The following is a 22,809-nucleotide window of genomic DNA, read 5'->3' on the forward strand; positions in this document are numbered from 1 at the left end:
CCTTTTCGCGCCATTTTGAGGCGGCTCATGAGAGCGCACCTTCTTTGGCGTGGTTGGTCCTTCTGCGCCCGTTGCTGCGGCGCTGCAACTGCGGCCATTAGCATTCCCTTTAGATCGTCGCCCTGTCGAGGTGACGAGGGCAGAATCATGATCCTCCTCAGAGAGGAGGTCGGAATCCGAGTCCCTCCTGCCGTCCGCCATCTTGCCCAACGGGGCGAAGTGGGACGGAGAGGAAAGTGAAAGGAAAAGGGCTAGTGAGGGAAAAGGGTGTTAGCAGCCGAAGCCGGCAAACAAAAAATAGGAGGAGAGAGGGAGACACACTAGGGATAAGACACAAACGCAAAGGTTCACAAAAAACACGAATAATTAGATCAACCCGACTGAGTTCAATAACGAAGCTGACACCCTAACCAAGGCAAAACGGAAACTGGGTTTCCCGCCCAGGGGACAGGAAGTTGGAAAAAAAATTTAGTCCTGCCTCCCTGGGCACGTGATGGTAATACCTGCGAATGGCAAGATGCCCTTCTCCCAGAACGAGAAAGATAGATTAATCTTCTGAAGATGACATTGGGAACGATTGAGGGAAAAGGAGAAATAACAATACCAGGAGAGGGGAAAAAGCAGTATTCTGCTGGGGAGATAAGCTCAGCTGTGTATTCCACCTACCCTACACCTATCATTTTCTTTTTGCCTGCTATGACAGAATCACAGAGCTACTATCCCCTTACCACATGACTGAAATTAAAGCAAAAAGGAACATTGTGACATTTTAAAAACTAACTTGTTTTTCACGCCACAAACATTTGTGTGCGAGAGTCTACCTCATCAGATACATCTGAGTTCTAGCCCTCAAAAGCCTTCAATGTAACTGTCAGATTCGTGACGTGTTATAATTTTTTTACAGCTGCAACATAAAACAGTTAACCCCCTGTAAACTGACTGAAGCTGGTTGGGGGGAAACTATGAGAAAAGCTACCTACCTAGAAGGCCATAACAACTGTAAAAAGTACTCTTCTTTCTTCAGCCTAGCTTAAAAATCAGCCAGATTCACAATGCACTTTTAACTCGCTGTCACTTAGAAAGAATTCTGAGGTCCCTTCAGTTCTTCCCCTCTCATGGCTCTCATATTCTAACCTATGTATCAATATCTGCTGCTACTTCAGGAGATGCTGAACAAGAAGGGGCACCAGGACTTGACAAAGGATTGGTGCGCCTACCCTGAAACACAGAGACCCATCAGAAAGTCTCTTCCAGCAACCCAGTGGAAGGTTGGTGCTGGCAGGAGAGGCCAAGCAGCAGCTTGAAAGAGGAAAAAGCACCTACACAGATCAATGCTGGGACAACAGGCAGTACCAGATGGCAGTCCCACTCCAAGTGTCTTCATCCCCTTTGGTGTCGGCAGCTTTGTAATCTGAATCATAACCAGTGAATGAGCTACCCTACACCAAAGACCATCCCACCAGATCTGGGTGTGATGTATCAGATCCATACTTGAGGACTTTCAAACATTATTCCTGAGCTTAATCCACATAACCCCACATATCCTGCATCTTTGTCTTTCTAAGGCAAGCCCTTACCCTGATTTTGGCAAGCCTCCTGCCACAATCAGCCAAGGTACGGAATACAAAGTGTTGTAAGCGCCACCTAATTTAAATCAAGTACGCATATTACTCCCATTATGCAGTGACTACATAACTTATTGGGTTCAATTTAAGGTATTGGCTATCACATACAAAGCCTTTTATGGCCTTGGTCCCTCATATCTGTGGGACCACCTCTCCCCCCTGCTCTATGATAGCTTTGCTCGTCTAAGCAGGGCCTTCTGCAGATGCCACCATGAAATGAGCAAAATCAACAAACTGCCTCTACACATTCATTCTCTGCTGTGGCTCCCACCTTACGAACAGCCTGCCTGATGAGGTCAGGAAAGCTCCCACTCTCCTCACTTTTTGCAAAATGTGCAAAACTGAACTATCCAAGAGGGCTTTTTATACAGGTAATGGGGGCTTTACAATAACAAGATGCTTCAGAAAGATGCTTGGGTAAATGGTTAGATACTGTGCTACAATGTATAGTTCATACTGTCTGTTGCTGTATGAAATTTTGCATTGGTTAATGCATCATGTCAATATTTATGTTTTGCTTCAGCTCTGTTTCAGATTTCTGGTTAGTTCCATATTTCTACAATCCAAATCCTAATGCACTGTTTACTCAGTGTCCCATCCTGTTGATTATATTGGCTTACTCTGTAGAATCTGCCTTGAGTCACAGTGAGAAAGGTTGATTATAAATAACATAAATGAATAAAATAAAATGAATAAAGTAAGTAAAGTTTGTCATAAAATAAAATAAAAGAATTAAAATAAGTACTAATGACTATCTCAATTAGGAAGGGGACGATTACAAGAAAGTGCTAAAGATTTGAAAACCAGATTTTTTTCACCCTTGTTTTAAAATAATTTTTAACAGGGCTTTTCTTAGACTGCAGCATTAGAAAATGCATGGAAAACGTAGACAGGAACTTTAAAAAACCTTTATACACTGTCATAAGAGAGGGCTTGTAAAGTCCCTATCTACATTTTCCATACAGGAAAATGGATTGCATCCATCAATTATGAGATAAATCTCCCTCCGCCCATTTTTTAGCAATGCAGAATATGCCAATTTTTAAAGCCAGCACTTAATTAATGCTCACAATGTAAACACATCAAAAGTAAAGAAGCCAAATGAGCTCTTGTTCAGAAGCTGAACTGGGAAAACAAAGCAAAGCAAAACTGAGCTCAAACAGGTCAGCAATTAAAAATTCAAAGAAAACTTACAGCTAAAGTGATTTTGCCTAAAATTTCTTCTGGAATAACATCATCTAATACACTATATACATATTTGTAAAATTTATCAAACGAGGTAGACATGAGCTCCATACAGATCCAACAGTCACCCTAAAAAGAGAGAAAGGGGGGAAGTCTTTATTACTATTAAAATGAAATACACAATTAGAGAGCTCTGTGTGAAATCTTTTTGAATTATGATGAAAAGAGAGGTCAGACTCTCTTTCCACTGGTGCAAAATCTAATCTTACAAACAGGCACAGAAGACATGACGTTTTGCATAGAACTGATATACAGGCTGCCTGACAAAACATTCTGTTTGCACTCCCATCAAAAGTCAATTGTCCCAATGAAAAGATTATGTAATACTTATATATTACACCACCTTACACCAACCCTTACACCAACAATGGTCTCTTTAGAAATAATTTTTATACCAACAATTTGCCAGCTACTGACTTATAATTTCTTGAACCTTTTTCATATAAAAAGGTCTCAGGGCCTTATCTTGTCTTACATGAGTTGCCAAACATATTAATTGGTAATAGGCCATGCCAAGCTTTATTATTTTTTCTTGAAACTCCCCAGACTCTGCCATTAAGTTTGCCATTAACCTTATGTAATCAAGCAATATACAGTGGGTAGCATTCTTCAATTTGTACACATATATAATACACAGCAGTTGTTTTCATGTTAACTGCTTTACTCAGTGAGAACTTTAGCAATGGTAGTTGAGCCTTCCTAAAAGAGCCATTGTCCAGTTGTCTCAATCCTCTGCAACGTGCACAGATTCTATGGTATATGCTCAGGGGTGAAGCTATTCTGTCTGCAGTGAGCCTTCACTTTTTTTAAAAAGTATCTGTTTTGATTGACTGCTTGTGAAAAGGTGTTCTACCTGCATGTTCCTCCCACACTCAACTAGCTTATCCCACCAAGTTGGTAACTGTCTGCCCTTCAATTAATGTATTTCAGTGCCCCTTAAAATTCTTGAAACAAATTATCTAAATCATCTGGTACAATAAGCAGGTCATGAATGCCCACCTCTCTAAAGAGTGCACCATAAAACTGAACAATATATGGGCAGTCACTACTTCGCATAACTACATCCAGATCCATCAAAAGCTGTTTCTGTTCCTTTTCGTCCACCGTTGACCGAATTCTCTGAAAGAGTAAAAAGGGAAGAGGTATTATAATCAGTTTAGGAGATGACAATAAGATGCTGCAAAGCAGAGTTTGAAAACATACAATAAACTGATATTTATATCAACCAGAAATATTCTCAACTGGGAGCAATTCCTAGTCCATCAAAGACTTTCAAAAAAAAGGCATGTAACCAGTTGCCAGAAATTAAACAAGATGAGCTCATTGTAATTAGCAACCAGGAACAATTAATTCTTCTAACAGTGAGAAAAACACAATGACAGGCACCATGACTGAGCACTCTTTCTCTTTTTTTAAAAGGTCTTCACATTGACTGAATACTCCTTGTAGTATGTATGTATATATCTTGACACAGGATCCACTGCTGATGGACCAATGGGATGTTATGTTACAGTAGAGTTGTTCATTCCCATTCCTCGTCCTATACTGATTAGGGGGAAGCAGCATCAAAGACATTGATACAGAGCTGAATAGTCCCATGTCCTAAGAATGTCAAAGACCATGCAGAGGTCCTGCATCCACTTGCTTCAAATGTTGCTCCCTCTTCAGTAACAGCTATACATATCTTCCACTGCTGCCAAGTAGAATCAGGTGACTGATAAATGAAATGCTAAACAGTACTACAGAGTCTTTTCACTTAGCCAGCTGAATGACCTTGTAATATGTTACTGGGGAACTTCTACGCATGAGAGTAAAACAAGCTAGATTTCTACATGTCTTCTGAGAAAATCTCATTTGTAAACAAAAAAGCAATTCACTGAACACAAACATTTTAATTATCTATCAAGCTACAAAAATTACTTAGGTATTCATTTATCAGTAGCGTATGTATTAAGGTGTGACAGCAGTTTATAAAGGTGTAGGATATAATAAAAATGGAAGGTGTTGTCTGGCCCTGCAGGTGAGAAAGTCCTGGGCTGCAAGCAATTCCGTACCACTAGAACGCATGCAGCCTTGACCATGTCTTGGCTGGCAGCACCCTCTGCGGTCAAGGCTGTGAAATACTTCTGTTCTAACCAATGCAACTTTTCTATCTGATCTGTTTGTTCAGCACCTGATGGTTTTTTGTTTTTGTTTTGGAAAACTTAAAGAGAATAATCACCACTCAATCTCTGTAGCACAAGAAAGAGTCAATCTCTCTGTCTGATGAACAGCAATTCTTGCTGATGTTTGCATAATATGTTCTCATTCTGGGGGAAGGGCATCTTGCAGACATGTGAATATTACCATCACATGCCCAGGGAGGCAGGACCAAAACTTAACTTCCTGTCTCCCTGGGCGGGAAACCCACTTGTTCCAGTTTCCGTCCTGCCTCGTTTAGGGTGGCAGATTCGTTGTACGGCTCCGACCTGATTACAAAACCTCTCCTAAATTCTTCTGCTTTTGTCTTCCCCTCTCAGTCTACCTTAAATCTCCTTCCCAAACCATTTGTCTGCGACTGCAATTTGTCCTCCTTTATTCCCCCGCTCCTCAATTTCTCCCCTTCCCCCCCCCCCTCGTCCACACTTCGCCCGTTTGGCCAAGATGACAGACGATAGGAGAGACTCCGATTCAGACCTTCTCTCTGAGGAGGACCGCGACATAGCCCTTGTCGCTTCGACAGGGCAAAGTCGCCGGGAAAGCTCCAACAGCAGCAGTTGCGGTTCCGTGGAGAACGGTGCTGAGGGGCCTAGCGCGCCAAAGAAGGCGCGCTCTAATGTGCTGTCTAAAAAAGGCGCGAAAAGCGGCGTGCTGCGCGAGGAGGCAGCAGTTCCAGCTGGGAGGCCCAAGAGCACAGAGGGAAAACGCCTCACTTACTGATTCCAATCTTCAATGGGGGGGGGGGTAATGTAACACGCACCAAGTCTGAGAGCCAAATGATGCAAGCCTTTACAAACTCCCTGTCTCCTCTCCTTCAGAGGGCCGAAGTTAACCCTTCATTAACCTCCTTCCCTCATCCCCATCCTGGCCCCTCGGGCGGTGGGAACAGTCAAGGACAGGGGGAACAGCCTGGGCCCCATTGGCGCACCAAGGCGGCCTTGAAAGCCCCTTTCAAGGAACAGGCCCGTCACTTACAGGACAATTGCTCCTCTGGGGTAGCTGAGTCATAGGAGGAGTCCAGGGATGACGGGGAATATGACTCTGACGAAGAGAACCCCATTATTCTGGAGGAACAACAGCCCCGATTGTTCTCAGCTGAGGACTTCCAGGGGTTACTGAGTAAAGCTCTATTGGCCCTGGACCTTAAGGAGGATCCTGAACCAGATAAGGAATCTAAACCTAAATCCAGAAAAAAAGGAGACAAAGAGTTTTTCCCCATTTCCAAACCTCAATGCAGTGAAATACAATTCCCAGAATTCTTTAAGAACCAAGTTCAGGCAGAGCTTGACAAGCCCTTAGCTAACAGACAATTTCCCTCTAACACCAAAAGACTCTATACCATGGTTCCACAGGCTATATGGCTCTCCTTCAGCTCCCCCTCATAGATGCACCGGTGGCAGCAGTTCACTCACCCAACCTGCCTGCCGAGGATGGCATGGGGACCATTAAGGATCTACTAGATAGAAAAGCTGAAATACTTTTTTTAAAAGTCCACGAGGCCTCCACTCTGGCCATCCAGGCATCAGCAGCCACTTCCATTATGGCCAGAGCCTCCATTTTATGGCTTAGGAAAATTATCCAGCTGTACCCGGCTGAGAACCATAAAATATCTGAAGGGCATAACAGGCTCCTTAAGGCCACTGCCTTCATGGCAGATACATCCTTGGATACCATGTCTTTTGCGGCCCAGGCCACATCATCCAACATAGCCGTCAGACGGGCACTATGGATCCACCCCTGGCAAAACGAATTCAAGACTAAAGCACTTACCTTTTCCTACCCCTTTACAGGAGGTAAACTGTTTGGAGACAGACTAGAAAAGATACTAGTTGAAAACAAGGACAAGAAAAAGGTCCTACCCAAGTCATATAAGAAGGATGGGAGGCCATCATATTCCTCCCCTAACTTCAGATCTTCCCACTCCCTCGCACGCTACAGACCAGATCAGCAAAGGGGAGCCTGGAATAATGGAGGCAGAGGTTCCTTTCGTAGAGGGAATAGGTTTTTTCGTTCCCCTAAGGGACAAGTTCTCCAAAACCCCAAAACAGTGACGACAGGCCATCGGCTGTGGGGGGGGGGGGGGAGGCTACTTCAGTTCCATCAGAAGTGGGCATGCTCTTACACAGACGCCTGGGTCTCCCAGGTGGTCTCATCGGGCTACCGAATAGAGTTAACCTCCTCCCCAAGAGACAAGTTCGTAAGCTCACCAAGACCTCTAAACAGGCCGAAGCACCTAAGAACTCTAGATGCCATCCTACACCTACGTCAAATACAAGAAATAGAGCCAGTACCTCGCAAGGAGGTGGGACTTGGAATGTATTCCATTTTTTTCACAGTCCCAAAGAAAAATGGGGACTGGAGAGCTATATTAGACCTGAAACACCTAAACAAATTTGTCACATACAGGAAGTTCCGAATGGAGACTCTGAGGTCTATCATAGAGGCCCTACACATAGGCTACTTCATGACCTCCTTAGACCTGAAGGAGGCATACCTCCATGTTCCCATACATCACACACATCGGAGGTTTCTCAGATTTGCATATGCAGGGGAACACTACCAGTTCAGAGCCCTCCCCTTCGGTCTGGCATCGGCACCACGTGTCTTCACCAAGATCCTGGTAACACTGGTGGCTTTGCTCAGGCAGGAGGGGATCAAGATCTTCCCATATCTGGACGACATTCTTATTTGTTCCAGGTCCAGGGAAGAGGCCAAGACACAGACAGACAGGGTCATCCGGGTCCTGGTGGATCATGGTTTTTGGGTGAACCTGGAGAAAAGTCACCTGATCCCAACTCAGAGATTGCAGCACCTAGGGGTAATCCTAGACACACACAGGAACCTAGTATTGCTTCCTCCAGACAAGATCGCGAAGATCAAGTCCTTGGTTTAGACCACAATAAGATCCAAACAGGGCAGGATCATGTTTCTTGCCAAGTTACTGGGTTCGATGGTGGCCTGCTTAAACGCTGTCCCTGGGCCAGATTTCATTCGAGACCACTCCAACTACTCCTGCAACCTTATCAATCTCTCATTACTCAGAGCAGAGACAAAACTATTCCATTGCCCCAAGAGTTCCATTGCAGCCTCCTTTGGTGGTGCAGCCATGACAACCTCAACAAAGGGGTACAGTTCATCATAGAGGATCAAGTTCAGATCCATACAGACGACAGCCTAGAAAGGTGGGGGGCGACCTGTCAGAACCACATGGCTCAGGGCCTCTGGTCAAGAAAAAGTTACACATAAATCTGCTGGAGCTCAGAGCCATCCGCCTGGCTCTACTGCAGTTCCAGAACGTCATCGTTCACAGGCATGTACTAATACGCACGGACAATGTGTCTGCAATGGCACATATCAACAAGCAGGGGGGATCGAGGTCCTCCAGGCTTCACCAGGAGCCCCAGGTGATTCTTTCCTGGGCGGAGTTACATCTCACATCACTGTCAGCAGAACACATCAGGGGAGTTCTCAACTTACAAGTGGACTGGCTAAGCCCGCAAGTCCTCGACAAGGGAGAGTGAACTCTCAACAGATCAGTCTTCAGTCAGATTGTGGAGCGATTTGGTTCCCCCATGGTGGACCCATTCGCCTCAGCAATCAATCACCTTCTTCCCCGCTTCTTCACTCGGTACTTTCACCCGGAAGCGGAGTCCATGGATGCTCTGATGTCCCCATGGCCGAGGGAGACCCTATTTGCCTTTCCCCCATCCCCATCTTTCCCAGGGTCCTCAGAAAGATCAGGAAGGAGAGGGCAACTGTCATCCTCATTGTCCCCCTATGGCCGAGGAGACCATGGTTTCCCAGCCTGAAACAGCTCTCAGTACAACCTCATTGGGAGTTACCACCCATTCCAGACCTCCTTCACCAGGGTCCCATGTTTCATCCCGACCCTTAATGGCTTCGCTTAACTGCGTGGAAATTGAGCGGAACCACCTCTTAGACCACGGCTATAGCCCAGACATAGTTAACACCATGATTGAGGCAAGGAAACCATCCACCAGGAGGATTTATAATACCTCCTGGAAAGCCTTCGTATTGTGGTGTAGGCGAAAACACGTAGAGCCTCTGTCCCTGGGCATTCCTAAGATTTTAGAGTTCCTACAAGATGGGGTGGAGCAGGGTCTCAAGGCAGCTACATTACGCAGACAGGTGGCAACCTTGTCTACTATCTTGACTACAGCAGACAGTCTCCCAATGTCCAGGCACCAACACATTCTAGCCTTCCTAAAAGGGGTAGTTCAAATAAAACCTCCAGCAGTACATCACTTCCCCTCTTGGTGCCTCAACGTGGTACTCACAGCTCTTACGCGGCCTCCCTTCGAACCCATCAGGGAGATCCCTCTGAAGGTGTTGAGTATGAAGACCATTTTCTTAACAGCGGTCACCTCCGCCCGCCGGGTCTCCGAACTAAGGGCCCTCTCAGAGAGCAAGGACTTCTGTACCTTCCATAGGGATAAGGTGGTCCTTAGTCCAGACCCCACCTTCATCCCGAAGGTGAATGGCATGTTTCACCGCACTCAGGAGATACATCTACCTTCCTTCTGTCCCAATCCCAGCCATCCCAAAGAAAGAGAATGGCATCATTTAGACCTGCGTAGGACCCTTAAAGTGTACCTCAAACGTACAGAACCTATTAGGCGTTCCGATGCCTTGTTCATATCCTTGACCAACCCATCCAAAGGACAGAAAATGCCCAGGCCTTCGCTAAGCTATGCTGTAAGACAATGCATCACAGAAGCATATAGGGCTAGCAAAATTCCAATCCCAGCAGGCATTACTGCTCATTCAGTTCGCAGCACAGCCACTTCAGCGGCATTTGAAAAGCAGGCCCCTCTGGAAGAGATCTGCAGAGCGGCCACCTGGTCTACAGTCTCCACCTTTATAAACCATTATAAAATCAATTCCATGGCCTCTGCTGATGCAGCCTTCGGTAGGAGGGTTCTGCAGCACGTCTTGGATCAGTCTTAGGACCCTCCCAGGTGATCTAGCTCTTGGAGATCCCACACGTCTGCAAGATGCCCTTCCCCCAGAACGAGAACGGAGCCTTGTTTACTCACTGTGAGGGCTCCTTCTGTTCTGGGGTAGAAGGGCATCTTGCCCGCCCAATTACTAAACCGACTAATCCAAGACTTATTTCACAAATCTGATGTGGGCGGCCAGGGCACGTGGAATCCTCCAAAGCGGATACTTAGCTCAGGGTGCTCCTCTCTTCCGCCATCTTCTCCTTCTTAACGGAGCCTCTTACTGACAGTTACACATGGTTTATCACTGTCTACTGACAGTACCTGTTACCCTGTTGTGTTTCGTTGTTTGTGTTTTGCTGCTCTGCACTTACCTGTCTCCTTTAGCTCGGCGAGTCCAAAAACTGAAACAAGCGGGTTTCCTGCCCAGGGAGACAGGAAGTTAAGTTTTGGTCCTGCCTCCCTGGGCACGTGATGGTAATACCTACAAGTCTGCAAGATGCCCTTCTACCCCAGAACAGAAGGAGCCCTCATGGTGAGCAAACAAAGCTCCGTTTTCAAAGGCAGAAGAAATGCAAGCAACTTTATCCCTACAATTTGGTCTAGAAATATCAACCAATGGAGATAGGTACAGAATTGGTCGTGCTAGAAGGAGTAATATCTCAATCAGTGTTTAACATGTATTTTTTGCCATGGACCACAGAGTCTAAAGCAAAGTCTCAGCTCACTTTGCCTTTTAGATTCAGGGGAAATCATGTAGCTGATTGATGACAAGAGGAATACAGACAAAAACTATTACTACATTATAAAGGCTCAACATAATAAACCCAAATGAAAGCATAACGTCACAAGATACTTGGCATGTTTCCTCTTCTGTAGGAAAATGTGAAGCATACAATCTCAACACAAACTTAACTTCAGTAATAATTGTAAGGATAAAAATTGTTTACGCAGCAGCTACAGATGGCAACATACCACCTCTCATTGAAAATGCTCCCTTGCTGCAGAGTGCAGTTTTATGGCCAAAGTGTTTATATTACTATCATGTAACACAATCTGGCAGTACAGACACTCCCTTCCCTTTTTCATTAAACAGAGACTTTTGTCTGGACCCTAGATATTAAGAAGATAGTATATTGAGAAGTAATACGAGATTATGTGCTTGAAACTACATACGCTTGCACTGTAAAGCACTATAGTAGTGGAAACCTGAACTTCACAACGTAACTTTAATATTCTAACAATTCTAGACCAGAGAGGTAAACAGTCCACAACTATGTAGCCCCTTTACTCTCTAACGAATCTTACAAATGCTACCCACCAGAGATATAAACAAACCTCTTAACACAATTATGCTTTTGGGGCAGCTAAGAAGTCACCGCGGTGCAACGGTGGGTGAAGCGAGCAGATGGCTCAGAGGAACAAGAAAGCAAGCTACTCAATGTTTCATCTGCAAGTCATTGGTTAGAATCCATCTGACAACTATGACTTGCCACAACCCATCTCAGTAGTAATTTATGCTTTTGTTCTCCTCTCCAGAATTCTTCTGCTTTTTCTGAGCTAACATTTGCCATTCAGGATAAGTGTCTTTCTTCTACAGTTGGTAGCATCGGGGTCACCTTCCCCTTTGTAGAAAAGTTTGCCTTTGGAACCTCAGAATTTCAAGCTGTTGTTTTTTAAGCCCTTAAGCTGATATTTCTACTGTTCTTACCACTGTTTTAATCATGTAACAAGTGCATTAAGTATTCTAAACAAGACCAAGTTGTTCTGAAAATGTGTTGCCTTCAGTCTCCTCATAGACAAAAGGAAGATGAGCACAAAGCAAGGTAGGTGAAGGTTGGGGAATCCTGTCAGCAGACCCAAGTGTGTAGATTCTTAGACATTAGCTGAAAAAATAACAAGAGAAAGGAGTGCTCCAAACAGATAGGTGAATGAAGAGACAACCAAATGTGGTGTAGTAGTTAAAGTGTGGGACTAGGAACTGAGAAACCAAGGTTCAAATATCCATTAAGCCATAAAGGTCATGGGGTGGCTTTGGGACAGTCATGCTTTCTCAAGCTAACCAACCTCACAGGGTTGTTGTGGGGGAGAGGAGGAGGATATACATCACCATGCGCTGCTTGGAGAAAATGCCGGATAAAAATATACTAAATAAATAACTGAACTGCACCCAAATGGTAATCAGCTGAAGCAACCCCTATATCTTGTGCACTCTATTAATTCCAGATGTCCTAAATCCTCTATTTAATTGATCTTTGGGATTCTATATAAATTGCAGGCAACAGATATATATATAGGAGCCGCTGAGCCAAAGCATGCCATAAGTGAGCAATTGAGATATGCACAAACTAATAGCATGAAAATTCCAGACATATTCAAACTTTTACACTACAGCAAATCTCCTGCTAACAGGGCATTACAGCACAGCAAATACCTACAGGAAGTCAAATCTCAGAATTTCCTACACTCATTCCCTCTGACAAAGCATTCTGAAGCTCCTTCCCATTCAAATGCCAAGACAGCTCTAACTGACAGGAAAGCAAATAGCTTTCATGTATCCATCACACATATGAGGGAAAAATAAATGTCAATCAATAGGTGTCCACAACAGCTGCTACCCTGACCCCCCCACAACACACACACACAACTTCATGAGAGTCATAAAATACCAAAATGTTTACATCAAGGCAAAGACTGATAGTGAGAAAAGGCTGGATATTTTCTAACATTCTTTGTGTCTGCTTTTATTTCAGAAGGACACAGCTATCACTGATTTCTAAGAACGTTACAAAAATGCACAGGGATTCCAGAGCATCCATTGTTTAATTATCTCACGACAGCAACTGTATGGTAATTTGCTGAATAGGAAAGGCTTCCTGAATGTAAGAATCTAATTTTCCAGGTCTGAAGGCATGCATGCTTACCATCATTTATTCTAACATACACACAAACATACCAATCTGACACTTCTTGGCATGGCTGGTGTTGTGTCCATTAAAACAACAACAACAGGCAGAACAGACAACTCCCGACAGGTAGCAAGGCAGCGAAGAGCCAAAAGCAGCACAAGCAGGACTGCTCTGCACGTTATATTTTTAATGGTGTGTGCCTCAGATGGCTGGAACGTACACTTGAAAACACAAAGGGTGACTCTGGACCTGCCCACTCTATGTTTAAATATGTGTGCTTCCACTTCCTTTATTACAGGCAGTTCTGGTAGAAGCCAGCTAACATGGAAAGTGTGCAGCAATGGTGCAGCTTCTTGTTGAGTGGAGATGTTAATAGCAAATCTAGGTTTATGGCCTTTTAACGGGTGGGATGTTCCACAGACTGGTACTCAGCACTGAAGTAATACACCTGAGACACAGCAGCAGTGAAAAAATCATTAGCTTTTGCTGGTCAATGACCATAATAAATTGAATTGATTGACTGAATCATTAGCATATGACCGCTTTCCAAATTTTGGGTGAGGAGGGACCAAAAGATGATCGATTTCTCCCTGACCAATGCTCACTGATGTACCTCAAAGACATCCCCCACTGCTCTTGGAGGAGACAAGCAGGGTGAAGAACACTTAAGACATCCATGAACATTTTGGTCAAACCCTCCTCCACTCCTATCATACCTGAGGGAAAGTAGCATATGGGTTGTGAAAAACATATTTCGATCTCCAAGGGTTGTTAACTTACTAGAAAGGAAAACGCAAGAGAACAATCCTAGAGAAAGCAGAATGTAATGCAGACAGTAGTGCTTGCTGGGTTGAGCATGTGGCTCATTTTTGCCCTGACATCAAGTAATGTTGGTAGCACTGCATTGAGAGTATTTTACAAGAACAACACCCCCCTGTGGTCATTAAGTAGTAATTATTTTTATTTGTAAAACTGAAATAGCATCTCGTAGCTAATATAAAAATCAGTGATTAAAATTAATAATTGTGGATTGTTTTCCTACAGATGGAAATGGCAGGTGACACTGACCTCAACCCACAATGGAGTATCGAGTCATACAGATTATGATAATATTGCATAATATTGTAAAAGACAGAGTTTACGTTTGGTCTAGGGTACAAGAGTTTTAGGGGAAATAATGGACTGCATTCGATCGAACAAATGTGGAGATGCTGAAAAATGCTGAATGAGAATTTCTAGAAACTCAAGATCCAGTAACTCAAGCAGGAGGTCAAGAAAACTACTGTCAACAGGTTTCCTCCTCAACACACACCTTATAGCTGCCCCCCCTTAAGTTAACTACTGCAGCAAGGCTTAAGCTGCAAAAAGGTTAAAATTCAAGTCATTCCGGAGAAAACTCTAAACTATCCACTGTAGAAAAGAATTTCCTACCAGCTGGATTTAAACCACCAACCTAGACTAAATTCAAATGTCACAAACACACTTCGGTTTGTTAGTGACAAGAATGAGCCATGCTTATTCTTGGGCTTGCAAGCTCCCTCTTTCCCCTTAAGCACTGTTGAGATAGATTTCCTAGTCTGAAAGAAACCACAGTTTGTTGCAGCATCTGAGAGTGGGTGGTTCAAGAAACTGCAGTTTAGTTCTTGCCTACAAACTGGAGTTTGAAACTATTCCAGTTTGAAAGCAAGAAACCAACTGCAATTTGACACAACAAACTATGGCTGCTTTCAAACTAGAAACTCTTTAATTGGCATTCCACGTACAAGAACAGGAAAGGCAACAAAGCACATGACTTCAACGATATATCTGGCTCACTGTTACCACAAACCAACCACAGTTTCTTCATGACATCTAAATGAGCCCCTACATGTAAAAAACTCAAATCCCCATATCATTACAACTTTTCAAACCATTTATGGTGATATCTGTGAGTATGCTTATAAAGATTTGTTTTGAAAAGGATGGATGTTTCTGAAAGGTATTTTCTGTTAAATTTTACATACCACATCAGATAGGCCATCAATACACAATACTGTCTGCCAATATAGCCCTTATAGCGAAAAAAAGAAAGCAAAAAACAATTACTGTATGTCAGATGGATGAACACTACATTCTCCATCATGTTTTGTTCCTGCTGTTGGAAGTACAAACATAATTATGGGCATCACCTACTTTAACGGCCATAATTTGCCCACTTGGTTTGTGGACCATTTTGTTGACAGAACCATAAGCGCCTCGTCCAATTTCTCCAAGGTCTTTCAAGTCCTCTGCAGTAAAATCCCAATGCTGTTCAGGAGAAATCTTCAATTTTCCTGATGATTCAATGCTGTGTGTTCTCAGTCTCTCTCTGTCAAAAAATTTGGGAAGGAATTTTTCCACATTTTAAATAGTTTTAAACTTTTCTCTTTTCAGCAGCATTGATTAAAAGCATTTATATAGAGGAATGTACAAAAGGCTAATACAAAAATATAAGCTCCAGGAAAGAGCTAGACAGGGCAGAGGGAAGGATGCTGGGGCTAGATTCACTCAAGGTAACTAAACTCTCTTAGCTGGTACACGTGACCCAGTCAGTGGGGGTTACCGCACTTTGTATTCCCAGTGATGTATTAAGAGTGTGAAAATGTTATAAAAAACATCACTTTAAAAGGGTTTTTGTATACCACGGCTTATAAATGGTTGGAAGAAGTCTTCACAGCTAAAGGGGCCAAACAAAGTGCGAACAGTATTTTTTATAACGTTTTCAAACTCTTAATACATTGGTGGGAATACATAGAAAGTGCGAACAGTATTTTTTATAACATTTTCAAACTCTTAATACATTGCTGGGAATACAAGTGCGGTAACCCCCAGTGACTTACATTACAGCAGTATTATTTTCATTTCTAGGGTCGCTTATAAATTTCCTGCATAAAACTATATCAGATTCCTTGCAGAATGACAGTAATAGCTATGCTAGGAAATGTGTCACAGCTCACTCTCTCTAGGCTGGTGACTAACCATTTCCCTCCTTTTATGACAATGTAGTTATTGATAATTCCATAAAGAAAATTCCCACTTGTGACAACTGTTTTTTTCCCCTAGAGGGTTTATCAATCTTAATGGAAAACTGGAACAAAGCATAATTTCTTCTGTTAACTTCAAAAATATGTGCAAAGCTAGTATTTGGTTATTATATTTGTGAAGTAAAACACAATTGATTAGTAAGCAAGCCACAAAGCTGCTGGTGCTTATATTTATTATTAAGAAATGAATGTAGAGTTTTTCTGTGGCACGAAGATGGGATAAAGATCACTTTTTACCATTTTGGGCAAACAGATAACACATTTCCATAGTTGTGTTACAGTTCTTTCTGCTGATAAGGGAGTCTGTGTGAAGCGGTACATGGCATTTCTACTTTGGGTCCTAATAAGCAAAAAAATGCTGGTCTCAAGGCAAATGTTCAAGCCTTCAGTTTCTTTCATGTTAATGTTACTAGTCATTGTTTGCAGTATCATAAACTATGACCAAAACGTAAGGCTGAAATCCTAGAAACATATTTACTAGAAGGCAAGTCCCAAAGAGCTCTGCAGGAAGTATGCAAGTGACCAGGCTATTAAGATTCCTGCTTCAAACCAGCATTAACAATCTAGAAGTCCTCCAGCTCCCAGTTTACAAATGCTTCAGCGGTGTCATTTTTAAAGCCTTCTCTCCCTACTTTAAATAACACAGAGCAAATTGGATATCTGTAAATTAACAATGTGCTGTAATTATAATAAAGGTACAGAATGCTTATTTGAGAAACTCCACTTAAAACAAAAATGTGCACAAAAAATCCAATTAAATAGCTCCCAGTTCAGAAATGCTTCAGATTTCCTAGATTCCAACCCTGAACCTCCAAATTTAGGAAAACCCTCTAGAACAGGGGTGTCAAACATAAGGCCCACGGGCCAGATCCGGCCCCTCGAGAGCTCTTATCTGGCCCGCAAGCCAGCCATCCCTCCCTCACACACACCCTTGATATGGGCTGGCGAGGCATGGCCCGGCCAAGTGACATTTATGTCATATTCAGCCCTCGTAACAATTGAGTTTGACACCCCTACTCTCGAACTATTGATGGGCAAGAAGGCCTGGTCTAAGAAATCCAGTTCTATACTTTATCAGTTCCATCCTAGCAGAGTTACACCCTTCTATATTCAACGAAGCCAATGGGCTTAGAAGGGTATAACTCTGCTTAGTATAGCACTGTGCATTTACCAGCTCCTGAGATGCTGAACTCTCTCTCCCCTAATACAGTTTCAAATTACATAGGTTAGATATGGAGACAATACAAAACTGAGCTTAGATGCTAACTTTATTTCTAAATTCTTCCCCATCAAATGCATGTTTACAATGAAATGGCCCTTTTTTTCACTAACTAAAATTGGAAAGAAAGAAAGAACCATTTGAGCTCAGCTATTTGCCAAGAATAATTTGCCTTGGAAATAGTATCACACTGATAATAAGAATCAATTACTTCCATGCTACTGTCACATCACAGTCTTTCCATGACATGAAAACTTTCCACATTTTAAGAAGAGGCCTCATAGATAGCAAAAGCTTCTTAAAAAAACAACAACCTTCTAGAGAACTGGATATTCCTAACTTTACCAGAAGGTGTAGTGAAATCCTTCTAACGTCTTTGCCCTCTGCAGCCACAGGAATGAATGCATATGTGCTTCACAATGAAGACTCTGGGTTGGATCTTACAAACCACAAGCACGAGGAATTTGTGGAGGAAGACCTTCCTCTCCTTTTCCTTCCCCACTAGCATGTTAAGACCTCTGGGAAAAAAAAACAGTGCTCAGGGCGTGGACACCCTCACAGAGAAAATGCCACACAGCAAGGGGGGGGGTAGTGGAGGGGGCAATCATTTCTCCCCCCTTCTCTGCTACCTCCACATGGCTTTTTGTCTGCAAGGGTGGCCCCACCCAACTTGCAGCTAAGCTTTTCAGAGGTCATACAGGTCCGTTTCTGCCAGCTCCTTTTATTTGACCTTCACAGGAGTCAACCCAAGCATGTGACAAAAACACAGCTCATCTCTGCCACCTACTGAGACAAACCACCCCTGCTTCTGGGACATACTGACACAAAAATCTTACAGACCTGTGACATGTCAGAAAATACAAACAAGAAACCAACCCCCACATCACTCCGTAAGTGGTGTGGTAAAATGTACCAGCTCAATTTTTCATCTGTTTTAATATAATCAAATTTAATATGACAGGGCCAAGCAAGTTGAAGTCAAATGAGTTTGAGATGTTACTTGATTCCAGAGGGGTGGCTGTGTTGGTTTATTCTAGCAAAATAATACAGAAGTACAGTGGCACCTTAAGAATGAACAACATTTATTTCATTATGAACTTTTGAGAGCTGCCACTCACTTCTTCACCAGATATCCAGGTGAAAATGACAGAACTGTCCCAATTAGGTAGTAGTAAAGATAGTGCAGAGTGCAAAGGTAGTAATTAGTGTAGTTTTATTTTAAAGATAACCTGATTTTAAAAGCCATTCATTTAATTATGGTTTTAATTTGGGGGAGACAGTAGAAATGGATCAAAAAGGTATTTGAAATATAACTACTATGAAAAATAATTGATTATGATTCCCCTGTGTACATGGTTTATGTCTTGATACTACTGCACGTCCATACAAAATTCTGGCTAGCGATGCTACATTTGTCTAATTAATACCAGAGTAAAACCCATTCTTTGCTTGAAGGAATTTACAGTCATACTCAAAAGATTCAATGAACTACACTCTTGTCAGTCCAACAGACAGCTGGAGGAAAAAAGAACGAAAATGTCCAGTTCCAATCCTCAAGTTTACTGACAAATCCAAACTTAAATATTATATTAGGTGCTGTGAAACACAGGCAGGATGCTGCTGCAGTCATCTTATTTGTGGGCTTCCTAGAGGCACCTGGTTGGCCAGTGTGAACAGACTGCTGGGCTTGATGGTCCTTGGTCTGATCCAGCATGGCTTTTCTTAGGTTCTTATTATTTATTCCTAAAGTTACATTAAGGCAATCCTAAACAGACTTCCGAGGTCGGTCAAATGAGTACCCAGCTTGCTGGGGGTAAAGGGGAGATGACTGGGGAAGGCACTGGCAAACCACCCCGTAAACAAAGTCTGCCTAGAAAACGTCGGGATGTGACGTCGTCCCATGGGTCAGCAATGACCCGGTGCTTGCACAGGGGACCTTTACCTTTACCTTTTAAACAGACTTGCTTATGAGTAAGTTGAATGAATGGGACTTACTTCTGAGTAACCATGAACTGGTTTGCATTGAAAAATTGCTTTGGATTGGGATGCTTCACACTAACAGCTCATTTCTGAAAGCCACAGCAGCTGGGGACAGCGAGGCTGCGGTGCTTCCGCAGAGCCTCCAATGAGGTTTCGCAGCTGCTACATGGGGAAAAATGGATTTTTATTTTTAAAAAACCCGAAAATGGTTTGCTGTGCCACCAAAAAAGGTGGTGCAGCAACGCCGTTGAGTTAGGGGGTGTTCCCAGACTGAAAGGGGTTAGGAAGCTGCCTAATGGCAGCTCTGCCCCCCAGAACGCCCTGGGAATGCCTCCTGGGATGCTGGCGAGGGGACTTGCACCAGGAGAACGGCAGTGGGAGGCTGTCACCACGCTGCCACCGCAGTCCAGGGGGGCTAGCATAAGTGCCCCAACACCAGCATCCGTGCCAATTTGCACAGCGCAAGTGGCATAGATGCTGGCATCGGGGTCACACCGCCTTCTAAGACCATTCAGCCCCCCCTTCAGGAACACACTGTAAATGGCTATTTATCATTCTCCCACCGTTACTATATTATTGCAAAACTCAGTCCTGACAAACCTCATCTGTGTTTAAGGAATGCAAGCAAAAAAAACCACGTCCCACTTTCACTTTCAAAGAATGGCAGTTAAGGTAGATGTCTACAAAGAGATAACAAAAAGAACATTGAAAAAACAGGACAGAATATAGAAGGTTATTGTGTTATCCTCAGGCACTCTAGGCGTGGTCTTAAGAGGAGAATAACATGTTTCAAGTAAGAAAATCACAAAATGACAGAGGTTGGGGAATTTCAGGAAATCAAGCAGTTCAGTCAATTCATGGTTATATGAATTACTTGCCAGCGAAATCACCACAGGGTGCATCATCCTACTGTAATTGCACACATGGCTACAGTAACAACACTACAAAGAATTATAGCGCTATCTTCCTCCTACTTCCCATATTTAGCAAGCCTACCATCAGGGAGGGGCTGTAGCTCAGTGGTAGAACATCTGCTTGGCATGCAGAACACCCTAGGTTCAATCCTCAGCATTTAACGCATGAGGCAGTAGGGGATGTGAAAGAGCTCTAAGACTCCAGAGAGCTGCTGCCAGTCTGATTAGACAATACCAAAAGTGATGGACCAAGGATTTGATTAGGTATAAGGCAGCTTCAAGTATATTGGATCTGAGATTATGAAGACATATAGCTCTACTAAGAGCCACAATGCTGCTGCTTACTATAAAAGCTTAAAAACTCTGTGAGTTATCAAGCAGGTATTGAAACATAACTCACAGAGTATGGGATAGGTTTAACATACCCAATACAAGTCCAACTGTTACCATTCCAGATCTACGGTTGCCAAAATTTGACAAGCCACACCTGGCAGCGAACAAACATTTTGGGAACACTCAAAGACAAGGCAACTACACAAATCCATCAGAAGCCAACACATGTATGGCGGGGCAAGACACCAGTTCCGGTCATTTCTAGGCCGCATGGATTAGTAGGGTTGGTTTGAGAACAAAGAGTACTATCATGTCAAAACAGCAGATGATCTAAATTCCATCATCAAACAGTACTTCCTGTTAATATGGTCACCAACAGAACAGGGAGGTTGCGTAGGCTATTTTCTAAATTATCAACTGCATCTTATGCACAGTACTGTTAAAAGATGTCATAGGTCTCAGAGAACTGCAAAGCAATAAAGTAACAGCCTAGTACAAGAGGAGAATACCATACTATTTGGCTCGGTACGTAATCTGGATTTGTCTAAAGCAGGGTTTGTGGGAACCAACTCTCATTTCAGTAATTCTTCAAATGGCACAGGAGTTCACAGAAACAAGTTCTAATTCCTTATCTGTTCATATGAAGACTGTGTACATGCTGAGGTTATAGCAGTACACTGTGAAAAAAGACAATGGAATGATTAAGAATGATTAAATCTGTGAGAAATGAACTTTTAAAAAAGCCTTCACACTAAGGAGACAAAGTTTTTAACGATAAAAATACCACCGATTTTGAAAAATTAGCCTTTCTTGCAATGTTTGTAACTGCTTACACTGCTAAAACGTTTGCCATGATTTATATTATCACAGGAAGCAAGATAAACCTCTATGAAGGCTTCAGAAACAGTCTCAGGTGTGTATGATCACCACTTTCAGTAGTCAGAAGTAGATGTTTCATTTGTAATAGACAAGGCAACAAGTTAAAGATCCTTGCCTTGGCAAAAAGGCTAACATCATGCACACCACAGTCCTGCTTATTTCTAACAGGTTTCCTCAGAACAGGTTTACTCAGAATCCTACTCAGGTTTATTCAAGGAGGCTTACTCTCAAGAAAGGAACCTGAGGATTGCACTGTAATTCTCCTTTTGTATTCTCACTTTCTGTGTAATGCAACTGTTTGTCCAGTATTCAGTAGCGATACAAAAGATAAAGGACATGTGGTATCAAATGACAACCTGTTGTAAGTCCCCCAAACAGAAGCAGAAAAAACTGGGGGGGGGGGGTTAACTGCCTGATATTTTTATTACAAAGAAATGTATTTATTATTTTTTATTTATTTGCATTTCTATCCCGCTCTCTGTCCTGGCCGAAGCCGGGCTCAGAGCAGCTAACATCAATTAAAATCCAATACATTAACACATAAAATATAAATTCAATTCCAAAGAAAATTTAACAATGAAGTTAAAAATAAAAACAGATTGGCGCCTGTATAATGCTACAGGTCCATACAGCCTGGGGAAAAGCAATCAGGAACCCCTATTAAACTCACAAGATGGAAATAAGAGGTGGGGGGGAGGCCGGTTATGATGAAAACCGTAGCTGCCCTCAACCGTAGACCCAGGGAACATCTCGGTCTTACAGGCCCTTCAAAACTGTGTTAGATCCCACAGGGCCCTGGTCTCATTAGAGTTCCACCAGGTCGGGGCCAGGGCCGAGAAAGCTCTAGTTCTGGTTGAGGACAGCCAGACACTCTTAGGGCCGGGGACCACCAGTGGGTTGTTATTCGCCCAGTGTAGCACTCTCTAAAGGGCATACCAGGAGACACAGTCCCATAGGTAGGATGGTCCTAGACTGTGTAAGGCTTTAAAGGTTAAAACCAGCACCTTGAACCTGATCCGGTACTCCACATGGAGCCACTGCAGTTGTTGGAGCACTGGTTGGATGTACGCTCTCAGTGGGGTCCCAGAAGGATCCTCACTGCCGCATTCTGCACCAGCTGGTTTCCGGATCAGTCTTGAGGGCAGCCCTACATAGATCAAGTTACAGTAATCTAGTCGGGAGGTGACCATTGCATAGATCACTGAGGCTAGGTCCAGGCAGGAGAGATAGGGAACCAGCTGCCTTGCCTGGTGGAGATGGTAAAATGCCGCCTTGGCTGCAGCTGTGAATTGTGCCTCCACTAATAAGGAGGCATCCAGAATCACACCCAGGCTCTTGACAGCGGATGCAGGTGTTAACTGTATGCCATCAAGAGCTGGGAGCTGGTGTGCCACCTCTGGGCTGCCCTAACCCAGTCAAGGAACCCTCTATCTTCAATTGATTGAGTTTCAGCCAGTTCTGTTTCAGCCATTTCGCCACATCC

General features: G+C 43.2%; 1 protein-coding gene across 4 annotated transcripts in view; it reads right to left on the reverse strand.

Moving 5' to 3' along the window:
* The window catches only part of MAP2K4 (mitogen-activated protein kinase kinase 4), a 76,821-nt gene that overhangs the window by 23,374 nt on the left and 30,638 nt on the right, over window positions 1-22,809 (reverse strand). For all 4 annotated transcript variants that reach the window (XM_056852980.1, XM_056853005.1, XM_056852988.1 and 1 more), the window contains 3 exons: window positions 15,112-15,286; window positions 3,870-3,989; window positions 2,820-2,939 (listed from right to left, as the gene is read on the reverse strand). In XM_056852980.1, the coding sequence (XP_056708958.1) occupies window positions 2,820-2,939; window positions 3,870-3,989; window positions 15,112-15,286 (415 nt within the window). The remainder of the gene's footprint in view (window positions 1-2,819; window positions 2,940-3,869; window positions 3,990-15,111; window positions 15,287-22,809) is intronic.

Source organism: Euleptes europaea, chromosome 1, assembly GCF_029931775.1.
Source record: "Euleptes europaea isolate rEulEur1 chromosome 1, rEulEur1.hap1, whole genome shotgun sequence".
In the NCBI taxonomy this organism is placed as follows: Eukaryota; Metazoa; Chordata; class Lepidosauria; order Squamata; family Sphaerodactylidae; genus Euleptes; species Euleptes europaea.